Here is a 10,919-nt window from a genome sequence, read left to right as displayed (position 1 = left end):
TTCTCATAGGTGCTCGGCACGGATTTCTTCTTGCCTGGCCAGAGTGGCCGTGGAGAACAAATCGGAGAAGCAGCGTGGCTCAGTGGAAAGAGCCCGGGCTTTGGAGTCAGGGCTCATGAGTTCGAATCCCAGCTCTGCCACTTGTCAGCTGTGTGACTGTGGGCAAGTCACTTCACTTCTCTGGGCCTCAGTTCCCTCGTCTGTAAAATGGGGATGAAGACCGTGAGCCCCACGTGGGACAACCTGATTCCCCTGTGTCTCCCCCAGCGCTTAGAACAGTGCTCGGCACATAGTAAGCGCTTAACAAATACCAACTTTATTTATGTTCTGTGTCTGGAAGCAGAGTGCTGGGATTGGCCCCTTCCTCATTAGCCCCTGGAGGCATAATTGAAGCCCTTGAAAAGGCCAGTTTCCAGCATTGCAATTCCTCTTTCTGACTTCCACTTTTTGCCTTATCGCTTTGTTTCTTCATGGTATTTGTTAAGCACTTTCTAAGCGCTTAACAAATACCATTACTGTTGTTATTATGTGTCAAGCCCTGTTTTAAGGACTGGGGTAGATAGAAGATAATCAGGCGGGACACAGTCCCTGTCCCCCATGGGGTTCCCAGTCCAAGTAAGAGGGAGAACCGGTATTGAATTCCCTGTTTTACCCATAGGGGAAACCCATAGAGGCACAGAGAAGTTAAGTGATTTGCCCAAAGTCACACAGCAGGTGAGTGGAAGAATTCAGGATTAGAACTCAGATCCTCTGACTCCTAAGTCCCTAATCCATCCATTAGGCTGTGCCATTTCCTGGAGGAACATCAGACTGTAAGCTCGCTGTGGGCAGGGAATGTGTCTCTTTATTATGTTGTACTCTCCCAACCGTTTAGTACAGTGCTTTGCACAAAGCAAGGGCTCGATAACTATAGCTGAATGAATGAATGAATGAATGAATGAATGAATGAATGAATGAATCATGCTGTCACCTGTTGCCTGGAAAGCCAGTTTTCAATCAATCATTGATTAATCAATGGGATTTATTGAGCACTTAACTATGTGCAGAGCACTGTACTAAGCACTTGGGAGAGTACAATACAACAGAGATAGCAACACATTCCCTACCCACAATGAGCTTACAGTCTAATAATAATAATGATGGCATTTGTTAAGCGTTTACTCTTTGCGAGGCACTGTTCTAAGCGCTGGGGAGGATACAAGGTGATCAGGTTGTCCCGCGTGGGGCTCACAGCCTTAATCCCCATTTTGCAGATGGGGTAACTGAGGCACAGAGAAGTGAAGTGACTGGCCCAAAGTCACACGGCTGACAAGTGGCTGAGCCGGGATTTGAACCCATGACCTCTGACTCCCAAGCCCGTACTCTGTCCACTGAACCATGCTACTTCTCTAGAGATGCAGCATGGTGCAGTGGATAGAGCTTGGGTCTGGGAGTCAGAAGGTTACGAGTTCTAATCCCAGCTCTGCCACTTTTCTACTGTGTGACCTTGGATAAGTCATTTCACTTCCTCTGTGCCTCAGTTCCCTCATCTGTAAGATGGGGATTGAGACTATATCCAACCTGATTTGCTTGTGTCAACCCCAGTGCTTAGTACAGTGCCTGGCACATAGTAAGCACTTAATAAATAACACGATTATCATTATTATCAGAGGGGGGGAGAGAGACATCAATACAATATAAATAAATATTCCAGGTTTCTAATCCTGGCTCTGCCACTTGTCCGCTTTGTGACCTTGGACAAATCGCTTTACTTTTCTGCACCTCAGTTACCTCATGTGCAAAATGGGGAGTAAAACTGTGAGCTCACGGTGGGACAAAGACTGTGCCCAACCCGATTATCTTGAATCTACCACTCTCCCAAGCGCTTAGTAAGTGCTCTGCACACAGTAGGCACTCAATAAATACGAGGGATTGATCTACCCCGACAGTTCAGTGTCTAGCACCCAGTAAGAATGAAAAAATACCATTCAAAAAATAATCAACCTATCAAAGGTAGTTATGGAGCGCTCACTGGGTGCAGAGTGCAACGCAATAGAGTAGGGTGACACAACTCCTGCCCTCAAGGAGGGATCGTGCTGCTTCTCGGCCTAGGGGATAGAGCCCAGGCCCGGGAGGCAGGAGGACCTGGGTTCTGGTCCCGGCTCTGCCACTTGCCTGCTGCGTGACCTTGGACAAGTCACTTGACTTCTCTGGGCCTCAGTTGCCTCATCTGTAAAATGGGGATTAGGACCCTGAGCTCCATGTGGGACAAGGATGGTGTTCGACCTGATGAGCTTGTATCTACCACAGCACTTAATAAGTGCCTGGCACAGAGTGAGCGCTTAACAAATACCACAAAGGAAAAAAAAGAGTCTACAGTCTAGAGGGGGCGACCAGACCTTCCCTGCTGATGCTCACGGGGCCACAGCTTTGACACATTGGCCACCCTGGTGTTATGCCCTGGTCGTTCTCCCTCCTCCCAGCCCCCGCCTGCCCCCAGTCACCCCCGGCTTCTCGGAACGTCCAGCTCGAGCTGGAAAGGGGCGGCGAGGCAGAACGGGGGAGGCTGCGGTTTAGTTCAGGGGCTCCGCTTGCTCATTTCCTCTTCCGTAACCGGGGGTGCAGAAGCCGTCGTGGGTTTCCTGCCTCCCCTGCCCCGGCCGAGAAGGGACGGAGCCTGGGGCCCCCCACTCCTCGGCCTATTGCTCGGGCGATACCGTGCCGCTCCGTCCTCTGAGCCGCGGGGGGAAGGTCAAAGGGCAATGTCCAAGGGGCCCCTTCCTGTTTGGAGAAGAGACAGGGGGAGCAGGAAGAGGACGGAGGGGGGCTCTGGAAGAAGCCTCAGAGACCGGGCTGTTTCCCTGATCCCCTAGGCCAGGTTTGGGACGCTGCGTCGTCAAAGATGCAGAGGTCTCCGTCGGTCCTCTCGGCGACAGCTCTGCTCCTCTTCCCGCTCCTTTCCGTCGCCCCGGTCCCTCCTGGAGAGACCCAAGCTGCCCTGCGCCTCTCCAAAGCACACACCTGCCTGGGTACGTATCCATCACGCGTCTTGTCGGGTTTATTCATTCATTCTTTCAATTTAAATGCATTTATTGTGTGCTTGCTGTCTGCAGAGCACTGTACTAACTGCTTGGGAAAGTACAGCACAGTAAACCGACATTCCCAGCTCACGAGGAACTTACAGTCTAGGTGGGGGAGAGAGACATCGAGACAAATAAATAAATGACAGATATGGACATGAGGGCTGTGGGTCTGGGAGGGGGGAAGAACAAAGGGAGCAAGTCAGGGCGATGCAGAAGGGAGTGGGAGAAGAGACAAGGGGGGGGTCTCGTCTGGGACGGCTTCTTGGAGAAGATGTGCTTCAATAGGGCTTTGAAGTGGGGTAGAGTCGTTGTCTGGTGGATTTGAGGAGGGAGGGCATTCCAGGACAGAGGCAGGACACGAGCTAGGGGTCGGTGGCCAGACAGGCCAGATGGAGGCACAGTGAGAAGGTTAACACTGAAGGAATGAAGTGCTTGGGGCTGGGTTGTAGAAGGAGAAAAGCAAACTGAGGTAGGAAGTGGCAAGGTAGTGGATTGCTCTAAAGCAGACGGTGAGGGGTTTTTGTTTGATCCAGAGGTGGATGGGCAACCACTGGAGGTTCTTGAGGAGCGGGGTGACATGTCCTGAATGTTTTTGTAGAAAAATGACCTGGGCAGCAAAGTACAGACTGGAGTGGGAAGAGACAGGAGGCTGGGAGGTCAGCAACGAGGCTGATGCAGTAATAAAGGCGGGGAAGGATGAGTAACTGAATTAACATGGTAACAGTTTGGATGGAGAGGAAGGGGTGAATTTCAGCGATGCTGTGAAGATGGGACCGACAGGATTTCGTGCTGGAAGGAATATGTGGGTTGAATGAGAGAGAGGAGTCAAGGATAATGCCAAAGTAACGGGTTTGTGAGACTGGAAGGATAGTGGTGCAGTCTACAGATATAGGAATGTCAGGGGGAGGACAGGGTTTGGGAGGGAAGAAAAGGAGTTCTGTTTTGGACACGTTAAGCTTGAGGTGACAGGAGGACATCCACGTAGAGATGTCCCGAAGGCGAGAGGAAATGTGAGACGGCAGAGAGGGAGGGAGATCAGGGCTGGAGATGTAGAATTGGGAATCATCCGCCTAGAGGTGGAAGTTCAAATCATGGGAGCAAATGAGTTCTCCAAGGGAATGGGTTTAGATGGAGAATAGAAGGGAACCCAGACCTGAACTTTGAGGGACCCCCACAGCCAGAGGTTGGGAAGCAAAGGAGGAACCCGCAAAGGAGACTGAGAATGAATGTCCAGAGAAATAAGATGAGGACCAGGAGAGGACAGAGTCAGTGAAGCCACAGTTGGATAATGTTTCCAGGAGAAGGGGACGGTCCACAGTGTCGAAGGCAGCTGAGAGTAATAATAATAATAATAATGTTGGTATTTGTTAAGCGCTTACTATGTGCCGAGCACTGTTCTAAGCGCTGGGGTAAACACAGGGGAATCAGGTTGTCCCACGTGGGGCTCACAGTCTTAATCCCCATTTTACAGATGAGGGAACTGAGGCACAGAGAAGTTAAGTGACTTGCCCAGAGTCACACAGCTGACAAGTGGCAGAGCTGGGAGAGGCTGCTGGATTCACCGAGAAGGAGATCATTGGTGACCTTAGAAAGGGCAGATTCTGTGGTGGGAAGGGGATGGAAGTCAGATTGGAGGGGGGGTCAAGGAGAGAACTGGGGGAGAGGAACTGGAGAGGAATTTGGAAAGGAATGGAAGGAGGGAAATGAGGAGATAACTGGAGGGAACCCTGGGATCAGAGAAAGCGTGTGTTTTTTAATAGAGGGGAGACATGGGCATGTTTGAAAGCATGTTTGAAAGTTTCTATTGTACTCTCCCAAGCACTTAGCCTACAGTAGGCTGAGACCATGCAGGAAACATTGATGATTAAAAAAATCACAGCAGGGGCCTGCTGGGTGACTTAGGACAAGTCACTTCACTTTTCTTTGCTTATTAGATAGAGCACAACTTGGGCACCAACAGGCACTTGGGGCATTTAGTGTGGTCTAGTGGAAAGCACATGGGCCTGGGAGTTGGAGGAGCTGGGTTCTAATCCTGACTCTGCCTGCTGTGTGACCTTGGGCAAGTTACTTCACTTCTTCTCTGGGCCTCAGTTTCCTCATCTGTAAAATGGGGATTCACTGCTTAGTCTCCCTCTTACTTAGTCTGTGAGCCCCATGTGGGACAGGGACTTTGGCCTGGTAATTTCAATCGTATTTATTGAGGACTTACAGTGTGCAGAGTACTCCCTTCCCCCCCTTCTTAAACACCTCCAGTGGTTGCCTATCAACCTCCGCTCCAAACAAAAACTCCTCACTCTAGGCTTCGAGGCTCTCCGTCACCTTGCCCCTTCCTACCTCTCCTCCCTTCTCTCTTTCCACCGCCCACCCCGCACGCCGCTCCTCCGCCGCCCACCTCCTCGCCGTCCCTCGGTCTCGCTTATCCCGCCGTCAACCCCCGGGCCGCGTCCTCCCGCGGTCCCGGAACGCCCTCCCTCCTCACCTCCGCCAAACTGATTCTCTTCCCCTCTTCGAAACCCTACTTAAAGCTCACCTCCTCCAAGAGGCCTTCCCAGACTGAGCTCCCCTTCTCCCTCTACTCCCTCTACCGCCCCCCCTTCACCTCTCCGCAGCTTAACCCTCTTTTCCCCCCATCTCCCTCTGCTCCTCCCCCTCTCCCTTCCCATCCCCTCAGCACCGTACTCGTCTGCTCGACTGTATATATTTTCATCACCCTATTCATTTTGTTAATGAGATGTACATCGCCTCGATTCTATTGAGTTGCCATTGTTTTTGAGATGTTCTTCCCCTTGACTCTATTTATTGCCATCGTTCTCGTCTGTCCGTCTCCCCCGATTAGACCGTGCGCCCGTCAAACGGCAGGGACCGTCTCTATCTGTTCCCGACTTGTTCATTCCAAGCGCTTAGTACAGTGCTCTGCACATAGTAAGCGCTCAATAAATACTATTGAATGAATGAATGAATGAATGTACTAAGTCCTTGGGAGAGTACAATTCAACAATACCCAGACACATTCCCTGTGTACAACGAGCTTACAGTCTGGGGGGTAGGAGGAGACAGACAAGTAAAAAAAAATGTGGGGCTGGGAGGGGGGAAGAATAAAGGGAGCAAGTCAGGGTGATGCAGAAGGGACTGGGAGAAGAGGAAAGGGGGGCTTAATCAGGGAAGGAGGAGCTGGGCCTTCAATAATGCTCTGAATGGGGGGAGTCACAGACTGTGGGATTTGAGGAGGGAGGGCGTTCCAGGCCAGAGGCAGGACATGGGGGAGAGATCGGTGGTGAGATAGACGACACAGTGAGAAGGTAGAGGAGCTGTAGTGGGAGAGTTGGGAGGTCAGGTAGGAGGAGCCAAGTTGATGGACTGCTTTAAAGCCAATGGTGAGGAGCTTTTGTCTGATGCGGAGGTGGATGGGCAACCACTGGAGTTTTTCGAGGAGTGGGGTGACATGTCCTGAATGCTTTTGTAGAAAAATGATCTGGGCAGCAGAGTGAAGTATGGACAGGAGTGGGGAGAGGCAAGAGGTGATCTTGTAATCTTGTAAAACCTTGTTATCTTGTGTCTCCCCTAGTGCTTAGAAAAGTGCTTTTTTAGATAGCATTTGTTAAGGGCCTGCTATATGCCAGGCACCGAACTAAGCACTTGGGTAGATACAAGACAGTCACACTGGACACAGTCCATGTCCCACATGATGTTCAAAGTCTTAATCCACATTACAGACTGTAAACTCGTGTAGGCAGGGAACGTTTCTATCAACTCTGCTATGTTATATTGTCCCAAACACTTAGTACAGTACTCAGTAAATATGACTGATTTTTACAGATGAGGTAACTGAGGCACAGAGAAGTTAAGTAACTTGCCCAAGATCACACAACAGACAAGCGGCAGACCAGGGATTAGAACCCAGGTCTTCTGACTCCCAGGCCAGTGTTCTGTCCACTTGGCCATGCTGCTTAACACATAATAAGCACTTAAATATGATGACAGTAACAATAACAATAATACAGATTGCTTCCAAGCCCCAAGCCGGGCAGAGCACTGATGTAGTGAGTCTAGAGATGGTGTTTCACTACTAGGTGAGCGAATCTCACTAGGGGAGAGATGAAGTCGAAGAAGAGAAATTTTCTGGCAGAAGGACTTTCTTGAAAGTGGGATTCGGGATCAATCAGTTGTATTTATTAAGTACTTACTGTGAGCAGAGCACAGTATTAAGCACTTGGGAGAGGACAGTATAACAGAGCTGATAACATGTTCCCTGCCCCCAAAGAGCTTGTGGTCTAGAGTGGGAGACAGACATCAGTATAAATAAATAAATGCACTAGATCCAGCCAGAGAACCCAGTCCTGGTCCACATAATAATAGCAATAAACAATAATTTTAGCAATTGTTAAGCACTTACTATGTGCCAGGCACTGTTCTAAGTTCTGGGATAGATATAAGATAATGGGGTTGGACACAGTCCCTGTCCCATTCATTCATTCAATAGCATTCACTGAGCGCTTACTATGTGCAGAGCACTGTACTAAGCGCTTGGAATGTACAATTTGGCAACAGTTAGAGACAATCCCTGCCCAATGACGGGCTCACAGTCTTAATCCCCATTTTACAGATGAGGGAACTGAGGCATAGAGAAGTCAAATGACTTTCCCTAGGACACACTGCAGATTAATGCAAAAGCCAGGATTAGGATTCTGATTCCTAGGCCTGTGCTCTGTCCACTGAGGCCCCCGAACAGGGGTTTCCAGATGAAACCCCCTACAGAGGCCTTGCTGGGACAATTTGGGGTGCAGGGCCCCTCCCGAGGGGTCCCCTGGAATGAAGAGGAGGTCTTCCTCCTCTGGCCTCCCTCCTCTACCGCCCGGTTGGGCCCAGCGCGGATCTGGCCCTGCAGACCTCATGCTCTGGCCTCCGGGAGCAAGGAGTCACGGCGGAGCTGCCGAGCAAAGTCCCCGGATAAGAGAGCAGAGAGGATCTTGGGGATGAAAAGGCGCAGGCCGACTGCAGGGCCAGGAATCTCGGGAATGTCGTGTGCTCACTGCAGACTTATTGAGGGGATCGTTTCTCCCACTTGGAACGATTTTAGGGGGACTTGGAGGGGCAGGGGAGGGGGACAAGACGACAAGACAACTGATTCATCCATTCAAACGTATCTATTGAGCACTTACTGTGTGCAGAGCACTGTACTAAGCGCTTGGGAGAGTACGCCATAACAATAAACAGACACATTCCCCACCTTACAGTCTTACAGGAGCTTACAGTCTAGAGGGGGAGACAGAGGTTCCAGTCAAGCGCCTGAATACCCATTCCAACCCAGGAGGACCTGAGCACATGACTTTGGGCAAGTCACTTAACTTCTCTGTGCCTCAGTTCCCTCATCTGTAAAACGGGGATTACGACTGTGAGTTCCACGTGGGACAACCTGATTACCATGTATCTCCCCCAATGGTTTTCTTTTTTTTTTAGAGAAGCAGCGTGGATTATTGGAAAGAGCATGGCCTTGGGAGTCAGAGGACCTGGGTTCCAATTCAGACTCTGCCAAATGTCTGCTGTGTGATCTTAAATGTTGGTATTTGTTAAGCGCTTACTATGTGCAGAGCACTGTTCTAAGCGCTGGGGTAGACACAGGGGAATCAGGTTGTCCCACATGGGGCTCACAGTCTTAGTCCCCATTTTACAGATGAGGGAACTGAGGCACAGAGAAGTTAAGTGACTTGCCCACAGTCACACAGTTGACAAGTGGCAGAGCTGGGATTCGAACTCATGACCTCTGACTCCAAAGCCCGTGCTCTTTCCACTGAGCCACACTGCTTCAGTTCTCTGATCTTGTTCTCTGTTCCTCAGTTACCTCATCTCTAAAATGGGAATGGAGATTGTGAGTGCCACATGAGACAACCTGATTACCTTGTAGCTATCCCAGCTCTGCCACTTGTCAGCTGTGGGGCTGTGGGCAAGTCACTTAACTTCTCTGTGCCTCAGTTCCCTCATCTGTAAAATGAGGATTAAGACTGTGAGCCGCACGTGGGACAACCTGATTACCCTGTATCTACCCCAGCGCTTAGAACACTGCTCTGCACATAGAAAGCGCTTAACAAATACTGACATTTATTATTATTATTCCCCCAGCACTTAGAACAGTACTTGGCACTTAGTAAGTGCTTAACAAATACCATTATCATTAGTATTATTATATGTTGCCTACAAAATCGGCCTTTTATAACTTTACCCAGTCCCTGACAATGACTGCCAACAACTGCCATCAAGAGGAATCATCACCGGAGGCAGGTGCTCCGATTTTGTGACCAGATTAATCAATCAGTCGGATTTACTGAATCAGTCAAATACATTTTTTGAGCGCTTACTGTGTGTAGAGCACTGTCCTCGGTGCTTGGGAGAGTACAATATAACGATATAACAGAAACATTCCCTGAACATAACAAGCTTATAGTCTAAAGGGAAGAAAGACATCGATACAAATAAACAGACATCAATACAAATAAATAAAATTCAGTTATATACGTAAGTGCTGTGGGACTGGCGGCGGGGGGAAGAGCAAAGGGAGCAAGTCGGGGTGACGCAGAATGGGGCGGGAGATGAGGAAAAGTGGAGTTTTGTCTGGGAAGGCCTCTTGGAGGAGATGGGCCTTCAATAAGACTTTGAAGGTCTGCGGGGAGTAATTGTCTGGAGGATTTGAGGAGGGAGGGTGTTTCAGGACAGAGGCAGGATGGGGGCCAGGGGTCGGATCTCGTATCCACCCTAGCACTGAGTACAGTACTTGGCACATAGTAAGCGCTTAACAAATAGGATAATTATTAATATCATTATTGTTAGTTGCTGGGTCTTCAATAGTTTCCTCGGGCAATCGGTGGCCGTTTCCATGAGCCCCTCCTGGTGGGGCACGTTGGGTTCCCCACTACCACGGGGTCGGGGTCCGAGGTTGGGCGCTGGGCGGAGGAGAGGGATTGGGGTCGATTGTCCCCCAGACTCCAGAGAGCAAGGTCAGGGGAACCACACGGGGCTGAGCACTGAGGAATGAGGCAGAAAGTCCTCTAGACTGCAAGCCTGTTGTGGGCAGGGAATGTGTCTGTTGTTATATTGTACTCTCTCAAGCGCTTAGTACAGTGCTTTGCACACACTAAGCACTCATAAATACAATTGAATGAATGAGGAGGCCCCCAGGGAAAGAAGGGGGCAAAGGCGGGCTGGAACCAGGGCTCTGATTTCCAAGGAGAAGGTAATAATAATAATGATGGCATTTGTTAAACGTTTACTATGTCCCAAGCACTGTTCTAAGCGCTGGGGTACATACAAGATAATCAGGTTGTCCCACGTGGGGCTCACAGTCTCAACCCCATTTTACAGATGAGGTTACTGAGGCACAGAGAAGTTAAGTGACCTGATCGAGGTCACACAGCAGACAAGTGGAGGATTGGGGATTAGGACCCAGGACCTCCGACTCCCAAACCCGTGCTCTTGCTACTAGGTCATGCTGCTCCCCTTAGGAGGCCACACGGGGTTTCTGCAGTCAGTCAGTTGTATTTACTGAGCGCTTCTCATGTGCAGAGCACTGTATGCTCCTCTTAGGAGGCCACGCGGGGTTTCTGCAGTCAGTCAGTTGTATTTATTGAGCGCTTCTCATGTGCAGAGCACTGTACTAAGCACTTGGGAGACTACAGTAATAACAATAATCAGACACATTCCCTGCGCACAACTTCCCTCCCACGTCCTACACCCAGGGTAGCCCTCCACGACCCCATCACGGGATCCCGGCTCTCCACTCCCACCGTGTTCCAGCCCAATCCAAGCCCTGAAGCCCCTCATCCTCAACCCTGGGACGCCCAAACCCCTATCCCACCCGCCCAGCCA

At 50.2% G+C, this 10,919-nt stretch overlaps 1 protein-coding gene across 1 annotated transcript in view; it reads left to right on the top strand.

Moving 5' to 3' along the window:
- Positions 1-2,616: 2,616 nt before the first annotated feature.
- Positions 2,617-10,919, top strand: part of AOAH (acyloxyacyl hydrolase) — a 67,079-nt gene continuing 58,776 nt past the window's right edge. The window contains exon 1 of the mRNA XM_029048927.2: positions 2,617-3,008. Coding sequence (XP_028904760.1) covers positions 2,882-3,008 — 127 coding nt within the window. The 5' untranslated portion in view covers positions 2,617-2,881. The remainder of the gene's footprint in view (positions 3,009-10,919) is intronic.

Source organism: Ornithorhynchus anatinus, chromosome 21, assembly GCF_004115215.2.
Source record: "Ornithorhynchus anatinus isolate Pmale09 chromosome 21, mOrnAna1.pri.v4, whole genome shotgun sequence".
Taxonomy (NCBI): Eukaryota; Metazoa; Chordata; class Mammalia; order Monotremata; family Ornithorhynchidae; genus Ornithorhynchus; species Ornithorhynchus anatinus.
Note: the sequence above shows the minus strand (reverse complement) of the source record. Positions and strands in the feature narration are given on the sequence as shown.